Source organism: Brienomyrus brachyistius, unplaced genomic scaffold (genome assembly GCF_023856365.1).
Source record: "Brienomyrus brachyistius isolate T26 unplaced genomic scaffold, BBRACH_0.4 scaffold113, whole genome shotgun sequence".
In the NCBI taxonomy this organism is placed as follows: domain Eukaryota; kingdom Metazoa; phylum Chordata; class Actinopteri; order Osteoglossiformes; family Mormyridae; genus Brienomyrus; species Brienomyrus brachyistius.
Genome location: NW_026042388.1, coordinates 390,213 through 417,373, shown reverse-complemented (window position 1 = coordinate 417,373; position 27,161 = coordinate 390,213). Strand labels below are relative to the sequence as shown.

General features: G+C 39.5%; 2 protein-coding genes across 7 annotated transcripts in view; both read right to left on the bottom strand.

The window, feature by feature from the left end:
* Positions 1-27,161, bottom strand: part of LOC125727713 (adhesion G protein-coupled receptor F5-like) — an 81,766-nt gene that overhangs the window by 27,357 nt on the left and 27,248 nt on the right. The window lies entirely within an intron of this gene.
* The window catches only part of LOC125727714 (adhesion G protein-coupled receptor F5-like), a 28,035-nt gene continuing 1,871 nt past the window's right edge, over positions 998-27,161 (bottom strand). Inside the window, exons 2-19 of one of the 6 annotated variants that reach the window (XM_049004620.1) lie at positions 23,109-23,209; positions 18,460-18,514; positions 18,131-18,283; positions 17,721-17,885; positions 16,859-17,011; positions 16,449-16,613; positions 15,587-15,739; positions 15,176-15,340; positions 10,650-10,853; positions 8,007-8,228; positions 7,626-7,778; positions 7,237-7,412; positions 6,384-6,548; positions 4,194-5,534; positions 2,560-2,601; positions 2,384-2,443; positions 1,997-2,057; positions 998-1,877 (exon numbers count right to left, since the gene is read on the bottom strand). In XM_049004620.1, coding sequence (XP_048860577.1) covers positions 1,831-1,877; positions 1,997-2,057; positions 2,384-2,443; positions 2,560-2,601; positions 4,194-5,534; positions 6,384-6,548; positions 7,237-7,412; positions 7,626-7,778; positions 8,007-8,228; positions 10,650-10,853; positions 15,176-15,340; positions 15,587-15,739; positions 16,449-16,613; positions 16,859-17,011; positions 17,721-17,885; positions 18,131-18,283; positions 18,460-18,514; positions 23,109-23,207 — 3,579 coding nt within the window. In that variant the 5' untranslated portion in view covers positions 23,208-23,209 and the 3' untranslated portion in view covers positions 998-1,830. The remainder of the gene's footprint in view (positions 1,878-1,996; positions 2,058-2,383; positions 2,444-2,559; positions 2,602-4,193; positions 5,535-6,383; positions 6,549-7,236; positions 7,413-7,625; positions 7,779-8,006; positions 8,229-10,649; positions 10,854-15,175; positions 15,341-15,586; positions 15,740-16,448; positions 16,614-16,858; positions 17,012-17,720; positions 17,886-18,130; positions 18,284-18,459; positions 18,515-23,108; positions 23,210-27,161) is intronic. The other 5 variants (XM_049004621.1, XM_049004624.1, XM_049004622.1 and 2 more) reach the window with 5 other exon arrangements.

Genomic DNA, 27,161 nt, shown 5'->3' with positions numbered 1-27,161 from the left:
CTACTGGGCTTAACAAGGGAAGGGGTCGCTGACGCCGCAAAAGAGAAGACAGAAAGGAGGGGTAAGGGTACTAACAAACGCAGATGTCAAAACAGAGTTGTCTGTCACGCGAGTGGAAAATATCAAGACCAGCAGACACCCCAGAAGGGCTATATGAGCCAGACACAGACATCAGAGTTTGAGCTTCCTCGGGTATGTCCTGTTTGTGCATGAGAGCGTGGCTCCCGGATCGCGATCTGTGCAAGGAATAAAGGGCTAACTTACAACCATCCTTTGCCTCACGTGTGCATCTCTTTCCTCATCAACAGACTCAACGGAGACAAGCTCCAAGAGTGTTTCCTGTGGAGGTGATGTATTTCCGCTGGATCTCCACTGTACAGGCGTCTGCAGCTGGACCCTTCTCAATATATTAGGTTCAGTAATAGGAGTGTAATTGTCATGACCTGCCTGTACGATCCTCTTGTGTGCCACGCCCCTTACTAACCACGCCCCTTGTTAAACACGCCCGCTTATTGACCACGCCCCCTTATTAACCACGTGTGCAGCCCCGATCGTGACCAGCAGTTTTCTGTCAGTTTGATTCCTCCGGTGTATTTAAGTCCACGTCAGAGGCTGTAACCCCTGGTCTGTCATTGACGTTTCGATGATACATGGTCCTGTGTCCTGCATTTAGAGTGTTTCCAAATAAACCCTTCGATCCTGATTCCTCTTCTCCCCATTCCTGCTTCCGTGTCCAGCAACCATAACAGTAATGGTGACTAAAGGGTGTTATTTCATGTCTAATAATGTTAAAAACCGTATTTAGAAGGTCGTAAACAGGTTTTCTATGCCCTAACTATGAACATATTCGAGTTATAAATAAAGAATCCTACTTCGCGGAAAATCTCTTACAGTATAGCGGTAGAGTCTGGAACTAATTTACCGCGATAAACGAGGGACGACTGTATTTCAGATTTGTCTCCTTATTCATTTAGAAATCAGAAGAGACATTCAGACACATGGTAATAATTTTTATTATGCATAATGTTACGCAGCCCAAAATATGAAACAAAATTGCTTATATTATTGACACCATATTACATTATTAAAATGAATAATTACCACAATGACAGAAACTTGACAGAATTGTAGATATTTCATTATAATTCATCAGGATCGTTCTTGCACAATTTCCATTAAAAATGGAGAGAGACAGTGTTTGTGTTCACAGAAAAAAAGAGATAAATCTAAATATCCAGTGCCTCAAAACTGACTAAAAACCAAAATCCCTATAAGATCCCAATTACCATATTGGCCTGAATAAAAGACAACTCTGATTATAAGACGACTCTCACATTTTGGAAACTATTTTTAATAGTTTTAAAACTAATTTTAATGGGAACGTTTTTGGAATACCAAATCTTACCTTCATAAAAATAAATACTTGTATTTAAAAAGCAGGATGTGTTTTGGGGAAAACGTCTTATATTCGGGTCAACGCAGTATTTAAAAATAAATAAATCCTTTTATGTTATATGTCAGATTCTAATAATTAATAATATAATAACTATCTGAAAAATAAAGAGCATTGGATGTTTTACTCCAAATGGCAAATTACACGGATTAAAGTTCACATGTAGCACCAGCATAACAAATGAGTTGTTTACTAGAAACCAATCAAACTGCCAAAATATTTCAAGTTTCCCAAATCTTTATAAAGCATCCTAATCAGAAAGCAGAGCACGGCCGGATCTAGAAGTGGACAGGGGTGGGCAATGCCTGCCCAAATTTCTGCTCTGCCTACCCAATTGGTCAACTTTAGGCCACGCCCTTTGAATCTGCCAATCACATTTATTTAATTTGTCTCATCAGATGTTCTTCTGCAGAATATTTGTCGCCTGTGAAAATGGAGATGGAATTTTACCTTATTCTTATTAAAGCTACTTCTTGTTAAAGTAGCAGAGTATATCTCAGTAAAAACATTTATAAAATAATAAAGTAGAGCAGTTTAACTTACTTTGTGTCCTTCGCGTAATACATTCAGCCAAAGAGGACAAAGATAGACCAACACTTATGCTCTGTTAGAAAGACATACCACACATCATTTATCTTATTGCTTATACTTGAAATTGCAAATGTTCTCATATTTGCCCAAAGTTTTACAATTTCTCATTTACATAGAATACTTGTTGTTGTTCTGAAAATGCATTACTGTATGCCATTTATGGTTAAAAACATATCTGCTACAGGCACAATAAATCACCTGAAAAAATGTACTGTTTAAATGAAAAAATCATAGGTCTTGCGGATCTGTGAAACATTTCTAATTAAAATTGAAAGAAATTATGCAAAAAGTGTCTGCTGAAAACTGCAATCGAGAGGCAAAATACAAAGATAAACTTACCTTTGTTCGGCTAGATAATGAATTCAAAAATGAAAATCTTCCCACAACTGCTGATCGAACCTGTGTATAATGAAAAGGGGTGTATGATGGCAACTGGTACAATATAAAATGTCTTTGCATTCCACTGTATAATAACACATAGGCAACAATATTTCAAAATCAATATTAGTACTTACTTTGCTGTCTAAAAGAGTCCCAAATACTAAAATGAAGAACCCCTTGAAAAAAAGTAAAAAGAATAATTAGCATTTTCAGTATGTACTTCAAAACTTTCATTCTGGAAATATTTTATTTTAATAACAGCTGATTTCAATATTGTTCTCTTTTGCCTTGCAATTATGAGTGAATTATGGAAGGCACATTCAAAGAATTGCCATAATGAAAAGTGCTCTCTGCTGACAGACCCAACACTTTCTGTTGTGGGTGCAGAGCTGTTTCCCTCAATGCATGTGATGTGTGCTTGTACAGTATTTCTTTCTTACTGTGACCGCCCGCGGGCCGGCGTAACGGGCAGAAACAGTGAAAAGGATGCGACTACGCCACCTATGGAGTTTCATTCAAGGAATATGATTAAGTTCCAAAACAAGAATTCAATTCACTAAGGACACAGGTTCGCTATGAATGAGGCAGAGAGGTGGTTAACGGATCTAAAAACAAATTTATTTAAAAAAAATCACCGGCTACTGTCCTGCAAAAAACTGGCTGGGAATATACCACCAAAGTTGCGTAATTAACAAGCAATACCCAAGCCAGAAACAAGCATACAATGTTCCATACAATTACAATAGCACTCGTGTTCACAACAAGCATACGTGCAATCCAATACAACGCACAATACACAACAGCAACAACCAAACTAAAAAAATAAAACTGAAACAAAAGAACAAAAACTAAATAATACCAACAACACTTAACGCGTGTCTGCACACGGCAGCAGCCGGTTGATGTAAATTGGCGTCGCGACGTATATCATGGATTGATGTCGCAAATTGTTGCCGAGCTGGGCCAACCAGGCGCAGGACATCTCCAAACTGGCCAGTTCAACCAACCTGCTGAGACCTCGCAGACTCCGTCCAAAAAATACAAATAAACAAAACAAAAACGAAACAGAAACAAAACAGCAGCGCTGGCACTAGCCCCGCTCCAGGCATCAGGTAAAGGAAGCACAGGATGACAATGCTGCTAACGTCAGCTTCGTAAACAGCACACGCTGCCAGTTCGACTGAGCAGAAAAGTTGAATCGTAGCTTTCCAACACTGAAGTGACTGCAGAAACAGATTCCCTCTTTCTGAAAAAGCCCAAGCCCCCTGGCATGTGCTACCATGGACGTCTCGCCATTTCCACTCACGTCTTTTATAAGGCATGGACCATTTCTCATGGGCCAGTTATCCAAAGAAGAACACCGGCAACCAGAAGAAGGTAAGCACGTAATTGACATCCTGCTACATTCCTATTCTGTGAGGATTGACGGGATGGATGTTTTTTCTACTGTTTTTCTTTTGGAAAGCAAGCTGCAGTTGTATATGACTTTTTGATTTGCTTAGAGAGTTTTCATCTAGTTAATACTCTTTTTGGTTTGTTGTTTTGGCTTCACTCACCCCCCAAACACCTGGATTCCCTTTATTAAAATAAAACTCCTTTTGTTAATTATGATTAAACATTGTGTGGTTCATCTTGGTCTGACAGCTGGGAAGTGAGGGAATGGAAGACATCTTCCACAATTTTTTGTTCTGACCTCCACAATACATAAAAAAACAAATGTTATTTCAGAAAATAGAAACAGCAGGAATTACTTAATATTTATTCATACCTGAAGTGAATTGAAGACTGCAAATGTAATCTGGATTCCAAGATTTGTAGGTTCCACCATGGTCCCTATGCCAAGTCCCCAGGTGATGCCAAAGATGGGAGTCAAAACAGCGACACATCTTGCGATGACCAGCAGAGCATTCTTCTCCTCAGACTGACGGTCCTCACCGGTACTCCTCATCAGTAATTTAACCAGAATCACGATTAGAATGAGCAGGTTCACAACGATAATGATCAAGGCTGGAATCGCAAATGCCAGGAGGGCTTTAGTCTGGTACCAGTTCAACCAACATGCATAACCTTGCCTGAAGTAGCCATTTTTGGGGGCAGTGACTGCAATGGTGATTATGGCAATGATGAGTGGTGCCCCGTAGCCCACCGTGAAGGCAATGGCCATCATAGTGCGCTTTGACATTTTAATCATCATGGTACGGTAGAAGAGGAAGAGAGCTGAGATCAGCATCCAGAAGAACAAGGCAAGATAAAAGAGGTGAATGAAGAAGGTTGCAGCACTGCATGCATTCTTCGGTGTGCTCTGGCCAACGTCTGACACAGCCGCTCCAATGATGAACCATATGTTAGCAATCAGCAGAGACAGAGCAATGTTCACTATAGCGACGTGTCGCATGTGTGCCGTGCTGTTCTTAGTGACAACACTCCACACAAATGCTTCAATTATAAGGCATAAGACCAGACATCCCATTGATATGCTGACTCCAATGTACGTGATGTAATTCAGAGCAACCTCAATGGATTCAGGTACGAAAGGTAACATTAATATAGAAAAGGAAGTCAGGTGGTTACAGGAACAGGTGACGCTGTCATTCGTTTCAGATTGCAGTTGACATCCAGTTGAGTCCCAGCCTCCGATGCCATTAAAAACTTTGAAGTTCCAAAACACACACTGGTTGTTTCCCTTTGTTTTGTTTGTTTTATCAAATGTCAGCAAAACATTATTAATGGTTTCGTTTACATAGGCTAACATGACAACTCCATTGATAGAGTTGTTCATAGTGTTTCCAGTGGTCCTTGCAGGTAAGACAAACTCAAGAGTTGTAAAGACGATTGTTGTGATACTCGTGTTGCTGGGAAGACCTTGACTTGGGATGAATATCTTAGATGAATTCATAGCTTCATTGAAAGGGAAGGTTAACGTTGTTTTGATTAGCTCAATGTTTGTTGTACTAATTGTAAAGGAATTGCTTGATAGACTGTGTGTGATGTTTTCTATTGACTCCAGTAAAGCAGAGCTTGTGTTTTGGGTTTCGTTGTTACTGTTCAGTCCTGCCCAGGAATTCTCAGCTTGGGGTGACACCAAAATTGATACTGTTTCCAAAACATCCTGCAAAAAAAACAGAATATATGGGTAAAATGTAATAATTATATTTAGCAGCATACATGATTTTATGATTTAGGGTATGGGTGCCCAACTCCAGTCCTGAATTTTTGGGTTACCCCTCATTTAAGACACCTGATTCAACTCCTTGTGCTAATTACCAGAAAGCCCTTGAGCTGAATCATTTATGGTGGAACAGGGAAAGAACTAAGCTACACAGGGCTCCGGCCCCCCAGGACTGGAGTTGGGCACCCCTGATTTAGGGTATACAGGCACTCCTCTACTTGTGAACGAGATACATTCCGAAAGGCCTTCCATAACTTGAAATGTTTGTAAGTTGTTATTCAACATCATTTTAAGGGTACACGCAAGTACAAAGAACTAGGATGCTGGGAATACGCATGCTATGCTGCTGCATGGCAGGAGTAGCGGCCGGACATCATACTAGGAGGAATTGGCGCTCAGAAGAAACATTGATGTTGTGGACAAGAAACGGGAGCCCAAGGAACACAATTTGGACTTACAGTCCTCTTCGTTAGTATGTCTGAAAGTTTGTAAGTTCAAAGTTCATAAGTAGAGGAGCGTCTGTACTTCTTTTTTCCTGGAATTTTTTTCTTGGTGTCTTATATAATTTCTTTTTTCAGATGTTATAGCGGATATCAGACCTTGAAATCCTATTTGTATTAAATAAACATCATTCCCTTTACACAACAGAGCATATTTATAAGTAGCATGGTGCTAATTGTTAAATTGAAAATGTGTGGTCATTACAAACCAAATAACTAACACAGTCTAAATCTTACATCCCAATATGAGCCCCCCACCCCCCAAAAAAACATTGGCATTTCAACATACTTGCATTGAAGTTTTGCTTATATTTTGTGAAACACTTGCAACTTTGCCAAGTATGTTCACAATAGAGGAAATGGTGGCCGATGACTGTGTTATGTTTGATTCAAAATTGGTAGTAATTGTCCGAAGGTCCTTCACAAATGATGATACATTAGCTGAACTCAGACTCTGCGAACAGGTAATCAATAATTAAAAATGTAACATAAGAATTTTAGACAGATTTATTTAAAGCAGATGTTCATACCAAGTACCAGTGCTTTGGAATAGTCGGTAGCTTCCAATTAATGGAGTGTGTAAAAATAGTAAGATGTGTAGAAAACAACACAATCTCACATACTGCTAACTCACACTGAATTTGTTGATAATGACGACATTGAAATTTAGAATTTTAAATGACCTCAATATTTTGATTACAGATAGTAGATAATCAAGTGGTCAAACAATAGAGCAATTAGTTCCTTAAAACTGAATTTTAGACAAAACATGAACTTTTCCCTATAAATAGTTTCCTTGAAATGTAATACATAATGTAAGCTTAACCTATATGAAATGACACAGTGGCTGAATGGATAGTACTGTACTGCTACTTCACATCTACAGGGCTGGGAAATCAAATCACACGTACGCCCTGTGTGTGTGTGTGTGTGTGTGTGTGTGTGTGTGTGTGTGTGTGTGTGTGTGTGGAGTCTGCATGTTCTCCTTATCACTGTATAATCATGCATGATGTGTGGAAACATACTGCAATTCTTCAGAATGACACAATGTATATATGATTGATGTACTGTATCACCTTATACTGAGTAAGCAGTATGATAACAGGTGGGTGGATGGATGATTAGCTTTCAAAAGGTGCTACCTGAGAAAACAGCTCTAGTGTCTTTATTAGGCTAAAAACACAATTGTCCTCCACAAGGGTCCAATTCCCATTTTCACAAACTGCAGTGCTGCTGCCCATAAAATTTGCTGGGCTGGAAACAGTAGATGTATTTCCATTCATACCAGCACCGTATGTTATGTCATTACAGTCAGGTGCTAGAATAAATAAACGTGAAGTTGGATTATTGCTTTAAGTTGAAAAGCAAACACATGCTTCTACTGGTATTACATAAGTACTTTTCAGAAATGCTGCCAATGGACAAAATGCATTGCACAGTGCATTTTTATCAAAGGGAATGAAAATTCATTTTGAATAGGGCTGCACACTGAATAGGGCCACTTGTTTTTAAACAGTCATTAACATCGTACCTCCCCTGAAAAACGTTATTGTCACATCATCTGTGAATATTTCAGTTGCAGATTCTTTCTTGACCATCACTTCGCATGTGAGTTGCTTTGTATTGCATTGCTTTGGTACTGGGTATGCAATACTGACACATAGCATGTTTGTTATGGTCTGTACTGTGAAATGAAAAACATCAAATGTACAATATTCAACTGCAATATTCAACAGATCGAATATTCAAACTGGACATTAAATCAATTTAATCATCTTTTAAAGAAAATTATGTATACACTAATATCAAATAATTACTGCCTATGTAAATTATATATCCGTGGGACAATGTACAGGAACTTGGCAAAGGACAATAAAACAATTAGATAGTTATTTTGAAGAATAAAAATTACCAGAGGGTATTTCAACAGAACCATCCATCCATTTTGCTGTAACATTTTTAAGTAGGTAGTATGTAACACAGCAGTTCAGTGGGATATTTTCATTTGCTCCACATGGAACATTAGTTGCTAACATGTTCAGCTGAATAATGGGAGGAATGACATCTGTCACCCAAATGAATTCCTCGTAGGTGAATGTCAAGGTTGACTGAGTCATCGTGAACATGTATATTCCTAAATTATAAAGAGAAAAACAAGGGCAAAAATATGGACATTATTCACAGTTGACAGCATATAAAATATTACCAAGCACCTTAGCCAGAGAACTCATTTATAAAATATAAAGTTCAATTGTTCACACTGATGTATTCCTGAATGCCACGTTTTCCAAACCAGCAAATTTTCCCATGATGCTTCTTTTCATAATAATGTTGCGCTCTGTAAATCAATTTGGATGGGTGGAATCGAGCGTGTGACTGGATAAAGTGTTCCCGAGAAAACATTTGTTAAAATCTTTCCCAAATTTTGAGTTTCAGTGGTTATTAAAAGTTGAAATATTATCAGATGGAAACCAATATAATGCAGTACAGACTAAACCCTAGAATAGATCAGTATTAGCCTGGGTTTATTGTACTACTGAAAGACATTTTTTAACATGTACATTTGTACTGTGCTGACACAGTATGAAAATGCATGCCTACATGGGTTTTTTTAAACAGGAATGTTTACCATGTCTAAAGGGTGAAAAATGCCATGTGGAGACATGTAGAGGGGAAAATCCCATGTGAAGGCGTATTCTATCCCACAGAGTATACCCTGACAGCGTTTCATAGGGTGAGAGGTTTGGCCTGACAGAGCCTCTTTCCTGCATTTGCTCTGCTACTCTACATATCCAACTACTCATCTACCTTATATCCTCCACAGCTTCCCAGGACTTTTCCATTTAGTTCCTATATCTGCTAGGCTGAGTAATGAATCACAAAGGATTAGCAAATCACAGGCTCAGTCCCACCGACTGATTGACAGAGTGCTCTGGCATCATGAAATAAAAAGATGATTCATACAACCGTCATTCAGAAATACATGAAAAGCTGAACTTTATTGTGAAAGATAGTTTGAATTATTTAAGTAATCACATTTGCATTATACATATTAGACACATGTTATTATGAAATTATGAAAAAAAAAATTTTTTTTAAATAAAATGACATTTAATTATTCAAGTATTTACTAATTTATTTATATACAGTAGATAAACACTCAGTGAAAAAAAAAGTTAAGCACCCAGAAGTAATGGTCCAATTTGGATGTAATTTTGTACACTTGCAGACCAGTGATGGGTATGTAATTGATTCGACTTGCAAAGAGCTGGCACGTCTAGTCACCAGACACAGAGGTTGCCTCTTAGACGCATTAGACAGCATTAGCAGCACTTGACAGTTTGTTAGGGGTCACATTGTGGGTTTGCCTGAGGCTGGGTGGTCGTACTGTGCAATTAGCCAGCATGTGGGGCATGCAGATGTCACAGACCACACCAAGGGAGGATCATCGAATTCTGCGCCAAGCATTACAGAACCCCATGTCATCCCGCACTGTGTCTCGACAACTGGCATCAAGCGGACTATGGGTTCGCCGTCCCATGCGTAAACTGCCGTTAATACCAGCGCAGAGACGGCTGCGTTTGGAGTGGCGCCGTAAAATCTGCATTATTACGGATGACTGTCATGTGTGCGCATGGCAGTGACGAGGGGAGAGGACTAATCCTACCAATGTTGTGGAAAGACACACCGGCGTTACTCCTGGCCTCATGGTATAGGGAGCCATAGGGAATGACATCATGGTGTAGGGAGCCATAGGGTATGACATCATGGTGTAGGGAGCCATAGGGAATGACATCATGGTGTAGGGAGCCATAGGGTATGACATCATGGTGTAGGGAGCCATAGGGAATGACATCATGGTGTAGGGAGCCATAGGGTATGACATCATGGTGTAGGGAGCCATAGGGAATGACATCATGGTGTATGGAGCCATAGGGTATGACATCATGGTGTAGGGAGCCATAGGGAATGACTTCAGGTCATTCCACACCCTACTAACATGGGACCAGCAGTGGGCCCATACTGCCAACTCTGTTGTCTGTTTGATCTGATATTATAATCATTGAGATACAGTCACATAACCTTCCACCATGTGCAGATTCATTTTATTTCCACCACTCTGTCTAGGTGCTTAACGTTTTTTGTTATTTAGCATATCTTTAAATACTTCATTTTCAGTATCATGGCATTCCATAAATTACATCCCATTACTAACATACTATAAAAGGTGTTAGTCTTGCTTAATCATTTAATTTAAGAAATAATTATTAATTAATTCAATAATTTTTGTTAACAAAAATCTATAAATTTATATCTATTCTAAATTTATAATATTTGGATAAAGCTGAGTGCATGCAACCTGAGAAATAAGTTATTGGATGTATCACAGCAACATAAAACTATACACACAGTTTGGTTGGGTTGTGACATACACGCACACAGAGTATCTCATTACCATTTAATACCATTGCTATTGCACTCTTTACTGTGCATTGATACTCTCTCATGGTTGATTTATTTTAACCTAAATATCATAAGTTGGTAATCTACTTACCGGTGTCATCACCGCTCATGTCCTGAACAGTCAGTGTGGGAGGTGAATTGGTGATTGAATACTTTGTATTGTTTGACACCAGCATATCATTCACGAACCATGACCCAGTTCCCATTTGCATAATTACTGGAACCACACAAGTCAGCTGCAAAGTGGTACCAGGATATATAATATCATAGTTCATTGTAAATGCCTGCAAAAATGCTTAAAGAAATAAGGAGGAGAGAAGCTGTTAGCATGCAATCATACAGTAACAATCAGATCTGCTAATGCATTTCACAAAACCCCCAGCATCCAGCATCCCTGGAGCAGCTGGGGTCAATGGCCTTGCTCAAAGGGTCAACAGTGATATGGTTACTCTGTTGGACATGGGATTCAAACCAACAACCATCTGGACACAAGCATTGATCTGCCATAAGTAAAATATTACTGCACTGTTTCTCAGTCTTTTTGTTCCCTCTCAGTTCCTAACACACCTGTACTGTACCAGGTACTTTGAGTTCTTGATTGACTGGGAGCTGGAAGGGAGCAAAAATGTGGACTGTCTGGCGGTCCCCAAGGACTCGGTTGGGAAACACTGACATACTGTACTTTACTCTAGAGCCCTGCACAAGTCTGAAATGTCAACTCGCACCCAGCCCGAGCCAGAACATTATTGGAATTTCTCAGCCTGAGCCATAAAACCTAAATCAGGAATGAGCAATTTCAGTCTGCAGTCGGGCCATAAAATTTACAAACAGCTATGATGGGGACAATCAGACTGTAGTATTGGCTCAGCAAACACAAGCAAAATAAAATTGTAACAATTTTTAATTGCATTTATTTTGTAATGCAATATATCTAGAACTAAACCCTACAGCTTTCTGTAGTTAAGCTGCAGAACATCTCAAATCAGCCTAAAATAACTCAAATACATGTACATATACAGTACATACAATAGGCTTCTATGTTAACATGGAATCAACATTTGAAAATATTATAAAAATACTGTATACTGTGGCATAATATAAAAGGCACACAAGAGAGAAAGATGTGAACTACGTAAAGGGCATGAGCTGTCTAAGTAGGCTTCGGCAATATCTAACTTTTGCTTCCTCAATACCGCCCAAATCTGCACTGCTCACATAAAGTCTTGGGATGCTTGCTTAATTGTATAATAATGCACATATCTTCCACACTGACATTTTCTTTTTATTAAGTGTCGTAATTTTTTTTGACTGACTCAGTTCTGTTATTACCATTTTGCTAACTGCAATTGTAGTTATTGAGATACTAAACACAAATGTTAGGTGTTTTATGTTATTTCAAATGTGTTTTACGGCATGGAATTCGTATTCAGATTATTGCTTTATGATGACGTGGTTTTCGGGACAACATTTCACCCAAGGCTCCACCCCAGCGGAAGTGACCAGTCCGGAACCCAAGAAAAGAACCCCGGACGGTATGAAAGACAGCCCTTGGTGGTGTTGCTCTTGCTGGTAGGTTGTGTTTGCTATGCTTTTGACTCACTTTACTCATGTATGAGTTTGGCTTGTTTCTGAAATATCAATTCTCGCTATCCTGTTACTCCCCAACCCCTTAGACTGGGGGTCCGTAACAGAATTTTGGGGCTCGTCTTGCTTTGGGTGTGAGAGATCCGGGTTGGTTTGTTGTGTGTAGAAAAGTGCTGGTGGGTGTGGATTATGGCTCATTTGGATTTGGTCCAATTTAGCATGATTCTGTTGCCGGAACAGCTAGAACTATGTAGGAAGGCAGACCTGCTTAAAATAGCGGGCTTCTTCAACATGGTGATCCTGAACAGCCCCACCAAGAAGGCAATCAAGGCAGTCCTACTGGAGGAGTTGACCCATTTAGGGGTCTGGCCGGGGGCCATAAAATCCCAGCCTATTTCTGGGTCAGGGGAATCTGGTGTGAGTTTGCGTAAACGGGGAGAGTCCTGGGATAATATTGGATTCAGCTCACTGAGTGAGGAAATTAAAAAGCAGCAATACTAGACCCAGCTGCTGCATCTGTGAACTCTATAACTTGAGGCAGATAAGGAGATTGTGCTCAAGTGGATGGGCACAGAGCCCCAGAAACCTTTGCCGCTTTTGTGGAAGCTGAGCTTTCTGACTGTGTCTCCTCGAACATCAACTCAGCATGGCTGACGACGCTGGCTTGTCCGAGGCTGCTCAGCAAACCTGACCCCCAATCCATCCATCCATCCATTCCCCTGAACTGAAGACCCTGTTCTGCAGAGCTCCTGTCCTACACCAGCCAGACCTCGCTAAGCCTTTTTTCATCGAAGTAGATGCCTCCGAAGTCGAGGTGGGTGCAGTGCTGTCCGAACAGGCCTCTGATGGTAAGGTACCCCCTTGTGCCATCTTTTCCTGCAAGCTCTCAGCCACCGAGCGGAATTATGACATCGGGAACCGAGAACTACTGGCTGTGAAAGAAGCTCTTGAGTAGTGATGTGTTAGTCGCAAACGAAATGGCTCTTGGAGCCGGCTCTTCGAAGTGAACGATCGAGTCAGATCCGCTTGTTTTCTTACTCTATTCTATTTTTTCAAGCCGTACGGATTGGTCAACCACACGATGCGTGTCTGCATTGAGCAGGAGGGGGAGGGGCGGTGCTACAGGGTCCGTTCAACTTGTTCGAGCCTTCACGAGATCATAAATTTTTTTTGCTGTGTAGATTATGATCAAAATTTTTTTATCATATGTAAATATAAAAGGTCTGGCTATATATAAACGTTAAATGTAAAGCTTAAATGTAAATATAAATATTAAATGTCAAATATAAATGTTGAATGTCAAATATAAATGTTGAATGTCAAATATAAATGTTAAATATAAATGCTAAATGTAACCGCGACCCGACCCCAGATTAAGCGGAAGATGATGGATAGATGGATGGCTAAATGTAAAACTTAAATGTTAAATATAAATGCTAAATGTTAAATGTAAAACTTAAATGCTAAATGTTAAATATAAATGTTAAATGTAGACTCTAAATATTGTGAACATATGCAAATTAGCCATGCACATTTGCATAGAAATGGGCAGTACCAACGTGAACGTGCAAAGTGGTTGCAGGTTAGGGCTGATGCAGGACAACATGGCGAATTCCGCTCACTTAGACGCCATAGAACGTGCAATTTTGGCAGTAGTTCGTGCTGCGTTACATGGTATTGCTACACAGCCAGGAGCAACATCATGTACACCTTCCACTGTGACATCGGGAAGCAATGAATGTATTTTGTTGGTGGGAGGGGGATCAGTAGTATCGTATAAATTGGCCTTAAATATTCCCCACCATACTTTCTTTGGTGGCAGCAGTTCGTAAGATGCTGCTGCTGAACGTTTTGTTCAGAAATGACAAGAAATCGTTTGCAAAACTGCAGGTCCAATCGCAGGAACTATGAGGACCATAATCCATTGCGGTTATTGGTCACTGCTACGCGTCGCTCGTTCGCATATGCACAGGCGTAGATCTGTTTCCTTTACAGAGAAATGTTATTCTGCTACCTGACAAATCCGCCATTATAAAGCAATCTGCCAAGGTGTAAGTACAGCTGGCTTTTAAAGGGAATAGGAGATGACAATTTGTTTGGTTATGTGACTAAATACAACCCTTTTGAACTATGCACCCCCCCCCCCCCCCAGCCCCGGCCGTGGCCTAAATGAACTTGGACCATACGCTTCACACTGTACACTTCAGATCGTTATTACAGGACCCATAGTTTGCAATTATACCAATAATGTAATCATTTCGTGTTTCATGTTTGGCAGTCATCTAGTGCCAGTTCATGTTTCGTGAAATGGTAAATGACTGAAAAAATTGTGAGCTGGTCAGGTAGGCAGCCTAACATTGACTTCACCCCTATCCCATTGCAATATTTCTTTTTCTTGTTGTTTTGCTAGTGTGACCGATCCTCCGGGTTCGACTAGTTTTATATTAATAATAAAATAACACAAGCTCCATCCCAGTCGCTGAACACTTCTCTCCCCCTTTTGTTAATTCCCCATGCCTTTTTTTAAACCTAGAGCAAAGCACTACTGCCTTACGTCATCTCTAAGGCTACCTTCACACTGCCAGCCACATCATTCAATTCCGATTTTTTGCTCAGATCGGATTTCTCAATCTTCACGGTTCACGTTCATAACTACAAGTGACCAATACTGTGGTAGCTGTATGATAGGCAAGACGAAAAAGTCATACACGCAAAAAGTCAATCATACTTGAAAACAAAAGCCAAAAAGTAACTGTCCGTTATATTATGAGGAAATCAAAACAGCAGAGGTCACAAAGGCTAGTTGTTGATATGCCATGCTACTGATAAGAGGAAGGCAGATTGGGTCTCAAATTCTCTAGTCTAATCAAGGATCAAATAGCATATTTATTCACTTCCCGTCTTCCTCTTATTATGGGTCATTTATACACGTGTAATTTTTAACGTAAATATAAATTAAAGTCTCATCCAGAAATGCCTCTGATTCAATACTTGGAAAGAAGGATATAAGGAGTAAAAAAGAATCGTTCTTACGTGGTTGTGGTTCGCAAAACTGTCCATCAGACGGTATTCCATTGATGCATGTGCATGTGCCTTGAATGATGTCATCACAAGGGGTGTACAAAACACAACTGTCATACGACAAGGCAAACCGCTCTTCACACCTGCACTGGAATCCATTACCATTCGGGTAACAAACTGAGGAAGCAAGAATGAGACAGTCAGATGTAAATCGGTGTTTTCAATTTATTCATGTCAGCAAAATTACCCTTTTCCTTAGGTAATAAAAAGAAGAAGTTTTTCAAATATTGCTATCCCATCAAAATTATTAATAAATGCAGCTAGAAGAATCGCTTTCCTCCAGGGTAACAGCATAGATGAAAATGTTGGTTAGATAACGTGAAAGAAATGCTGAGGAAACAATGTGCAGGCGATTGCTTTTACCTGTAGTTAAGTTCACCCCAGTTACTTCAATGGTGTTAGTCATTGGGTATGGGAATGATGTTGTTGCAAGCAGGTTCCTCAGATCATTTATCATTGCGATATCTGACACGGTCACCTCAATGTCAATGTCATAGTCCAATTCAGTTTTGGGAGCTGTATGATAGGCGAGACGAAAAGGTTCTACATACAGAAAGTGTCACGATCGGGGGTGTAGCTGACGGGCGATCGTGCGGGTAAGGAGAAGGCAAGGCAAACGGAGTACGGGGTATACGGGGATTTAATAGAGGCAAGGCAGGACAGGACATGGGCATCGACAACATCAATGACAGACAAAGCAAACTGGGGAGACCAGGACTTAAATACACAAGACTGAATGACAGCAAACGGAAACAGCTGGGTACAATTCGGGAAACACACGTGGGTAAGCAGGGGGCGTGGCACACAGGAGGAGCGGACGAGCCGGGCGTGACAGAAAGTTGATCATACTTGAAGACAGAAGCCAATAAGTAACTTTCTCCATTATGTCATGAGGGATTCTAAACAGCAGAGGACATGAAGGCTTGTTTTTGATGTGCCACGCTACAGATGACAGGAAGATAGTTCAGGTCTGAAATTCTCTTTAGTCTAAGTTTGCCGTCACATCTCATATTTCATTAAGGAACATCTAGTGGGCCTAGTCATTTCCAATCTTCTTCTTATTGTAGGAAATGCATTGTAGAAAACATAACAGACCCTACATCTTACGGGAGATATCTACATATATACTTTTTAATGTAATTATAAATTAAAGTAGTATCAACAATTCCCTCTGATCTGACATTTGGAAAGAAAGATATTAGGAATAAGCAAGAAGTGTTCTTACGTGGCTGTGATTGGCAAAACTGTCCATCGGCCGGTATTGCATTGATGCATCTGCATGTGCCTTGAATGATGTCATCACAAGGGGTGTACAAAACACAACTGTCATACGACAAGGCAAACCGCTCTTCACACCTGCACTGGAATCCATTACCATTCGGGTAACAAACTGAGGAAGCAAGAATGAGATAGTCAGATGTAATAGGTGTTTTCAAGTTATTCATGTCAGCAAAATTACCCTTTTCCTTAGGTAATAAAAAGAAGAAGTTTTTCAAATATTGCTATCCCATCAAAATTATTAATAAATGCAGCTAGAAGAATCGCTTTCCTCCAGGGTAACAGCATAGATGAAAATGTTGGTTAGATAACGTGAAAGAAATGCTGAGGAAACAATGTGCAAACGATTGCTTTTACCTGTAGTTAAGTTCACCCCAGTTACTTCAATGGTGTTAGTCATTGGGTATGGGAATGATGTTGTTGCAAGCAGGTTCCTCAGATCATTTATCATTGCGATATCTGACACGGTCACCTCAATGTCAATGTCATAGTCCAATTCAGTTTTGGGAGCTGTATGATAGGCGAGACGAAAAGGTTCTACATACAGAAAGTGTCACGATCGGGGGTGTAGCTGACGGGCGATCGTGCGGGTAAGGAGAAGGCAAGGCAAACGGAGTACGGGGTATACGGGGATTTAATAGAGGCAAGGCAGGACAGGACATGGGCATCGACAACATCAATGACAGACAAAGCAAACTGGGGAGACCAGGACTTAAATACACAAGACTGAATGACAGCAAACGGAAACAGCTGGGTACAATTCGGGAAACACACGTGGGTAAGCAGGGGGCGTGGCACACAGGAGGAGCGGACGAGCCGGGCGTGACAGAAAGTTGATCATACTTGAAGACAGAAGCCAATAAGTAACTTTCTCCATTATGTCATGAGGGATTCTAAACAGCAGAGGACATGAAGGCTTGTTTTTGATGTGCCACGCTACAGATGACAGGAAGATAGTTCAGGTCTGAAATTCTCTTTAGTCTAAGTTTGCCGTCACATCTCATATTTCATTAAGGAACATCTAGTGGGCCTAGTCATTTCCAATCTTCTTCTTATTGTAGGAAATGCATTGTAGAAAACATAACAGACCCTACATCTTACGGGAGATGTCTACATATATACTTTTTAATGTAATTAGAAATTAAAGTAGTATCAACAATTCCCTCTGATCTGACATTTGGAAAGAAAGATATTAGGAATAAGCAAGAAGTGTTCTTACGTGGCTGTGATTGGCAAAACTGTCCATCGGCCGGTATTGCATTGATGCATCTGCATGTGCCTTGAATGATGTCATCACAATGGGTGTACAGAACACAGCTGTCATTCGACAAGGCAATCCGCTCTTCACACCTGCACTGGAATTCATTACCATTCGGGTAACAAACTGAGGAAGCAAGAATGAGATAGTCAGATGTAATCGGTGTTTTCAAGTTATTCATGTCAGCAAAATTACCCTTTTCCTTAGGTAATGAAAAGAAGAAGTTTTTTAAATATTGCTATCCCATCAAAATTATTGATAAATGCAGCTAGAAGAATAGCTTTCCTCCAGCGTAACAGCATAAATAAAAATGTCCGTTAGATAACGTGGAAGAAATGCTGAGGAAACAATCTGCAAGCGATTGCTTTTACCTGTTGTTAAGTTCACCCCAGTTACTTCAATGGTGTTAGTCAGTGGGTATGGGAATGATGTTGTTGCAAGCAGGTTCCTCAGATCATTTATCACTGCGATATCTGACACGGTCACCTCAATGTCAATGGCATAGTCCAATTCAGTTTCCATAGCTGAAAGAAAAAAAAAACTATTTAGCAATTTCACTATCTCTTCTTTTAAGTCACCAGCTAATATCTGACTCAGTGGTGGCTATTTGGTACAAAATGCATCCTGCCTTGAAATACATGTAAGACATTTTGTAGTATTACATCAATCATGCTTTTTTCAAAGATACACATTTCCTTACCGTCGCATTTTTGCCTACTTTCTTCCGTTGGAATGCTCGTGTCCATGTTTGTTACCTAAAATGTATACATTCATAGAAATGTATTTAAACATACAAGATCCTGCCTGAATGATAATGTGTGTTTGTTTGTATGTAGGTGCGTGGGTCACATACACATTACACTGTGGGAACCTGTTGCGGGGACGATTTGTTCAGTTTTATAAAATACTTTATATAAATCTGTGACTGCAGTCAAAAAAGAAAAAATGCCAAAAGACTTGTATTTTGTTTGGTAACTTATTGTTAGGGTTAGGACTGGGTAGGAATTAAGGTTGTCATCGCTGGGATTAAAGTTTTCCCCGTAGAAATAAATAGACAGTTCCAAAAAAGATATGAGTACAGTATTGGGCATGTGTGTGTGTCTGTGTGTGTGTATATGTATGTCTCTATCACTAACAATCAATAATTGAGTGAATTTATTGATCCATCCAGCAATCATTTTTAATGATTGAATGTGTGCACGCGTGATACAGGGTCCCGTACGGTGTCTTGCCTGCCTGGTGCCCAGGTAGGAGACCTTCCAGATCGTGTGGATAAACTTTTGGCCCCAGCTGGGGTGGATCCAGTTGTCGTGGTGCATGTTGGCACCAATGACATAGGCAAGGGTAGAAGGGCTGTTCTGCAGGATAAATTTATAGAAGTCGCCAATAAGCTTAGAAGCAGAACGTCCACGGTGGTATTTTCTGAAATACTCCCCGTGCCACATGCAAGTCAGGCTAAGTTAGCTGAGATAAGGAGATTAAATGCGTGGCTAAAAGGATGGTGTAGGAAGGAGGGGTTTAGGTTTATGGGGCATTGGAGGACCTTCCGGAACAGGTGGGATCTGTACAAGCCAGATGGGTTGCACCTGAACCAGAGGGGAACCAGTGTATTGGGGAGGCGTATGTGTAGAGTAGTTGAGGAATGTTTAAACTAGGGACTGGGGGGGCAGGGAGGTTAGTTAAGTATGTAAGTGGGGGGAAACGGAAAGCCCCAAATAATCATATTATAAGTGGGCACCGTAATAGGCCTACCCTTTGTTGTCTGTATTTGAACGCTAGGAGTATTAGGAATAAAATTCATGATTTAGAGGCTTTTATCTCATCGGACTCTTATGTTTTTATTGGAATAACTGAAACGTGGTTGAGAGAAAAGGATGGACAAGAATATAATATGGATGGCTACACATTGTTCCGTAAAGATCGTATAGGTAAAAAGGGAGGTGGTGTTGCAGTATATGTAAAGCAAAACTTGCAGGCAAGGGAACTTACTGATATAAATAAAACTACGGAAGCAATATGGGTAAAATTAGATGCTAAAAACTCAAATAGCCTAATTGTCGGTGTTTGTTACAGAACACCTAATGTAGCTGCTGAGGAAAGCAGATTGTTATACAGTGATATCAGGATTATGAGCAATAAAAATGATGTGGTAGTTATGGGAGATTTTAATCTACCAGGGATGCAGTGGGACATTGTCACTGGCTCTTCTGAAAATGTTCTGTAGATGGTGGAATTAGTACAGGATTGTTTTTTTACTCAGTTTATTAATACCCTTACCAGGGGAGATGCCATTCTTGATCTTGATCTCTCTAATAACCAGGACAGGATTGGTAAATTAGACGTTTTGGAACCACTTGACAGTAGCGATCATAACATAGTCAAATTTGAGGTTAAGTTTAGTGTTCGAAGAGCTAAGTCCAAATCAAAAATATATAATGTTAGGAAGGCTGACTTTAAGTGTATGAGACTAAAACTAGAAACTGTGAACTGGATGGAGTTAAATAACAAAACTGTTAAAGAGGCCTGGGAATTTTTTAAAAACACATTATTGCAAGTGCAAGAGGACTTCATACCTGTTTCCAGCAAGAATAAATCTAGGAAATTGCAACCTAGGTGGTTTACTAGGGAAATAAAGTATAAAGTAAGGAGGAAAAGGGCTTTGTTCCAGAAATTGAAAATAACTGATGATGACAGAATAAAGCAGGAATATCTAAGTCTACAGGCTGAGTTAAAAAATGATATTAGACAGCCAAAAGAAATGTCGAAAGGATGATTGCATTGGAAGCTAAGGATGACGTTAAAAGTTTCTTCCAGTATTTTAACTCTAAAAGAGCTCTAAAACCTGAAATTACTAATCTGCAGGATAGTAAGGGTCTTATAATAGTACACGACATTGATATAGTAAATGAGTTCAATGAGAGTTTTGCACGGGTATTCACTGTTGAGGACATTAGTAACTTACCAGTTCTTATTACTGATCCAGCATCGTCTATAACTAATATATATATAACTGTAGCTGATGTTTTGCAAAGCCTAGCTAAGCTCAAAATAAATAAATCACAGGGCCCTGATGGCATCTTACCTATAGTGTTAAAAGAGATGAGGGATATTATTTGCCGACCGTTAACTTTACTGTTTCAAAAATCCTTATCTGAAGGTGTGGTACCTTCTGATTGGAAGCATGCCAACATAACGCCCATTTTCAAAAAAGGGGATAGAAGTAATTTGTCAAATTATAGGCCAATCAGTCTAACTTGTATAACTGGTAAAGTTATGGAGGTTATAATCAAAGAGAAAATGGTAGATTACCTGGACTCCAATAACATTTTGCGGGATAGCCAGCATGGATTTAGGAGAGGTAGATCCTGTTTAACAAATCTGTTGGAGTTTTTTGAGGAAGCTACTCAGGAAGTTGATGATAAGAAGGCCTATGATGTCATCTACTTAGATTTCCAAAAGGCTTTTGATGTTGTCCCCCACAAGAGGCTCCTACTTAAACTCAAAGCGACAGGTATTTTAGGTACCGTAGCGACCTGGATTGATAACTGGTTAACAGATAGGAAACAGCGAGTAGTTATAAGAGGCACAATGTCACAGTGGGCCTGCGTCTATAGTGGGGTACCGCAGGGTTCGATTTTAGGACCACTATTGTTTCTAATTTACATAAATGATATAGATACCAATATATACAGTAAACTGGTGAAATTTGCAGATGAAACCAAGGTGGGTGGTATAGCAGATACTGAATTAGCGGCTCAGCAGCTACAGCGGGATCTTGATTTAATTAGTGACTGGGCCGATACCTGGTAGATGAAATTTAACGTAGACAAATGTAAGGTACTCCATGTAGGGAGCAGAAATATAAAGTACAGGTATTTTATGGGTCCCACTGAAATAAAGGTAGCTGATCATGAAAAAGACCTTGGTGTGTATGTTGATGCTTCCATGTCCCACTCTCGCCAGTGTGGGGAAGCAATAAAAAAGGCCAATAGGATGTTGGGGTATATTTCCAGGTGTGTGGAGTATAAGTCAAGGGAGGTAATGCTAAGATTATACAGTTCCTTGGTGAGACCTCACCTAGAATATTGTGTGCAGGTTTGGTCACCATATCTTAAAAAGGACATTGTGGCCTTAGAAAAGGTGCAGCCTAGGGCCACAAAAATTATTCCTGGTCTTAGAGGAGTGTCATACGAGGAACGGTTACTTGAGCTAAATCTGTTCGGTCTCAAGCAAAGGAGACTGAGGGGGGACATGATCCAGGTATATAAGATTCTAACAGGTTTGGATGCTGTTCAACCAAATAGTTACTTCAGCATTAGTTCAAATACACAAACTGGTGGCCATAGGTGGAAATTAGCGGGAGAACATTTCAAACTGGATTTAAGGAAGCACTTCTTTACACAGCGCGTAGTCAGAGTATGGAATAGTCTTCCTGATAATGTAGTGCAAGCTGAATCCTTGGGCTCCTTTAAATCAGAGCTAGATAAGATTTTAACGACTCTGAGCTATTAGTTTAGTTCTCCCCAAGCGAGCTTGATGGGCCGAATGGCCTCCTCTCGTTTGTATAGTTTTTATGTTCTTATATAATATAATTTAATATAATATATCTTGCAACTGGTGTACACTCAGTCAAGTCATATATACAGTCAATTTAGACACTCCACTTAAGTAGAATGTTTTTGGACATAACGGAGTTTACTGAAGAATTGTAAAACACTACAATTTTTTTTCTCTAAATGTATCATCCTTTGCAGACTGTCTACCTCAGAACAATCGGAGATTTGGATTTGGTGTTTACAGCAAGGCGTGCACTATTTCTGCGAACTCATGGCACCCCCAACTTATTTGATATACTGTACTCTGTTAGTAGAAAAGTTATATTTGCCTATGTAGTTAATTTTCAACTCCTAAATATCAGAAATATTTGAAAAATTGCAATGTGAACTTTTTCCAGTATCATTCAGCCCTATCACAGAATATGTTAACAAATGAATGTAGCGCCGGTGAGGGTCAGCATACCCTGGCTTGCTCGCGGGCAATGTAAACAGCCCCTGCTTTTAATTGTAAATAGCCCTTGTATTGTTGTTATGGTTATAGTTGCCTTCCAGATCGCAGCGTGTTTGTTTTCCCGTGTCTTGTGTGTAACTTGTCCGATCCTCGCATGTTCTTATCTTGTATAACTCTCCCGTATGTATTGTGTGTGCATCTTAAAGTTCGGTGCCTGTCGATGCCTCAGTCAGCCCGGCGCTACAATAACTCATTCTAATTGATCACATGTACCATACTATGTAAAATGATGCGGCTAAGCAACAGGGATAAAGAGAATTCTTTAGTGTAAAGATCACTTACCCGGGAAAGATAATCTGGGGTTTCCGTGAATGCCTCAGTTCCCAAAATCTTGCATATTACCATCAAGATGGTGATTAATGACAGGTTTTGTATTGCCATCTCTAGATCAAAATAGGAAAGAGTTTTACATTTTTTTTTCAAATAGGTAGTAATTTTTACGTTAAATCTTCAGCAATTAAAATTCACAGAACATTTTTCTTCAGTACTGCTTTCTCATTATGTTTGATATTTTTCATCAATATTTGTTGTCTTCTTAATCTCTGTTCAATAAGGAAGATAAGTGTTTATCTGCATTAATCTTTCCTCAAGCATTTTCACTATCATAGAATGAATGATAAGGTCACTGCACCCATGATAAATATTTAACAGGGTATTTGTCTTGACAGCTGCTTCCTGAATATTTCTTACATAGCTGTCCTTTCTGTTTTCACTGAACAACAGGAAGCAGATGATACAGTGGATCAGGAAGTGGACTGTGGCAGAACAGGTCATATGCAGGCATAGGCATGTTGTACCTATCATGAAGGTGTGTTACAATAGTACATCAGGAAAAATGTGACAAAAATTCTAAATGTGTGAATAATGTAAAATGTAGCTGTCTGAAATGTAATGAGACAGATAGAATTTGAGAAATTATCTGTTTGAGTTTAATTGTCAGGCAGTCCTTAATATCTACTATGTGATTTAATTTACACAGATTGTCTTCAACTAATCCACATTTTTTTTATATAGATTTGTGCCATTCATTATGGACTATATGGACAAAAGAATGGATGGTCATACAGAAGAAGTTAGTCAACCTGGCACCGTCACTGGACGCCATTGGACACCTTTCAAACAAGTCGCATCTTCACATTTCTGTCCTGCTAAAGCTGCTCTGGTCAAGTGAAGTGACTGTGAAGTAGAAACATCTGGGAGCAAGTTCAGCTGCAAAGTGGCAGCCACACAAGCTCACAGAGAGGGACCTGGTCGCCCAACATCAATACCCAACCTGAATGGCAGCAAATTCCACCAGCAATGTTCCAGCATCTAATGGAAAGCCTTCCCAGAAGAGTACAGGCTATTACAGCAACTAAGGGTTAGCTAACTTCATATTAGTGCACTTTGCAGAGAATGGTGCAATAAACAAACAATTAGTTTGTTCAGTGACAAATACAGTATGTAACTGAAAACACCCTGTGTTCATATTAGTGCAAAAAACTCTATAGACCTTTTATCTGCTCCATGTAAATAGGATAATGAGGGAATAATACATCTGGGCAAGGAACAGTTAAGCAGCCAATTGTCCCATTTCTTTTGGTCCCTTAAAAAGTGGGAGGCACATATACAGACCGTTGTAATTCCTACACCGTTCACCTGATTTGTATGCAAATACCCTCAAATTAAAGCTGAAAACACATCTTCTTGCTTTAATTTCAAATCCATTGTGGTGGTGTATAGAGCCGAAAAGATTAGAATTGTGTCGATGTCCCAGTATTTATGGACCTGACTGTAGTTAGCTGTCATTCATAATAACAAGCAGACCGTGTGTTGCCATTTTTAAATGGAATGCTGATTATCTGGATTGCCTGTAGAAAGATATCACTGCCAGAAGTCTGAATATCAAAAACAGAGCTAACTTTACCGCAGTCACAGGATTCTCATGGACAACATATTCGAGGCTTTGGAAAAGCCCATTCGTTATGTCAGGTAATATACCGGGTTCTTGACTGGTCTGAGAACTATATGTGATCCTGAAATCTAACCTGCTCTGGAGCGGGTTTGCCGTGTGGCATAACGTGCCGTGGTGATGTGTTACACTAAAAAGAGAACCACCATCATAATATCGAAAATCCAGAGTCACTGCTATTTATCCTCAGTTATCCGGCTCATCAAGGAATCCAACTTTGTGATGCAGGCCCCAGAATAGTAACAAAATGGGTAATGGATTTGAAGAATGGTTGACTGAGAAAGCCTAGAAATACTGAAATTTACATGATTCCTTGCTACCGGAATATAAAGACTCCCAGTTTGCTACAAACTAAAATGAAACATGTTTGTACTGCAAGGCAATATACTTGTGTATGTTTTTACATCAGTGTTATTATCGGTTTGATATTTTAAGTTATTTTTTCATATTAAAATGGTACCTGTCGTTCATGAACACAAACCGTTCCAGGAAAGTGGTCGTGAACGAATTTGTACGCGAACTAAGGCAAATTTTCACATAAGAAAGCATAGAAATTCGATTAATTCGTTCACAAGCCTACTAAATAATAATTTTTGTTAATTCATTTTCTGGTTTTTATAGTAAAAACTTTAAAGTAAAACAGAATATAAAGTGGCGACAGGCGGACCGAGGCATCGAGGGAGCAGAGATTGACATGGAGACCGGGGAAATCACGCTCTTTATTAACAGTCCTTAACCCTTGTATTGTTGTTGTTGTTAAAGTTAATGGTTGCATTTCCCTACTGTCGCACGTGTGTTTGCTTGTGTCTTGTGTGTCCCCGGTCCGATCCTCACGTGTATTTAGCGTGTGTAAATCTTCCACTGTGTGTGCATCTTGCAGTTTGGCATCTTACAACCTTGTGTTTGTGTTACATCTGTGTATTTGGATTCGATGCTCGTTCGGTGACTGTTGTGGTCCTTCTATTTACAATTGCACATGGGACATGCTGGGGCATGCGTCCCGCCGGTACTGCACTAGTATATAGAAAGGAATCTGGTCGAGGAATCTAGTCGAGGAATCTGGTCGTCAACAAAATTTTGAATGCGAACCAATGCATTTCTTTCACAAACTTTTTGGCCGTGAACCAAATTGTCCATTGACCACAGCGTTCCTAAATCACAGGCACCACTGTACTTTTTATTTTCATTTGAAATCTAGCTTAGTTTTAGGTGTGGTTCCATTAGTTTTTGTTTTAGAGATGTTACTCTATTGAAAAACTTTTAAAAACTTCATTAACAGTCTCATCCGGTGCTTTTCATTAGTACCTCCTTTGCAATAAAATGAGACACCAATTTGTGTTTAAATTGCAAATTGCAATTTATAGCAAAATGGAAAGAAGAGAACTGAATGAGTCAATCAAAGCAATTATTACACTTAATAAAAATAAAATGTCTGTATGGAGGACATGTACAGATATATTAAACATCGCTTGTCAATGGACTTTTGTTATGAAACCTATAAAGTTTCAATATTTTTCAGAATTAAGGAAGCGTCCAAAGACTTTCTGTGAGCATTGTGTATTTTAGTTCAGGTTTTCGTAATTTTATTTCTGGGGATACATAGAAACTTGTAAGGCTTAGCTAGCTACTGCAAAATGTCACAATGAACTGCCATTGGCTATTTCTATTGTTAAGGATCATTGCACGAGAGGTTCAAAGATAACCACATCTGTAGCTAAATACTGTAGTATTTTAAAACAGCAAAGGAAAGTATTTCTCATTTGTCTTTCTTTTATTTCATTTGGTTTTGGAAGCAATATTTATTTATTATCTGGTTATTGTTATTATTTTTTTCTATTTTTTCTATTTATTTCATGTTTAACAATAATTACTCTGCTTTGTGTATTGTACGTAAAATTACATGGTTATAGTTTTGTTAAAATTCTTGATTCTTGAATTTTAATAGCAGCTTTGTACTACAATGCTACCTCAATCATGAACGGTCCAGCATTACTGCATGTCCACTTTTGGATGAACCAGTCACACAGGGGATTAGTAATCGCACACATAAAGAAGAATGCAGGAGATAGGTAAAGACCTGGGAGATCGTACACTCAATAAATGCACAATAATGCACCAGTTCTCACACTGCATGATTAAACTGGGTAAGCTAGCTATATAGCACTATGCAATTAAGTAAATGAGGTGCAGCTGTCAGTATTCTGGGGCAAGAGAATGGAAAAGGGGAGATAGCTATGGTTCTGGAGGCAGTGGACTTGGACTGTGCCTTTAAAATTAAACCTGCGAGGATGGGACCAAGTGTAAAAAATAACCGCTCATTACCAGGGGTGGTTCTGGAGGGGCAGGGGGGCAATTCTCCCGTGACGACATGCATGGCTCCACCC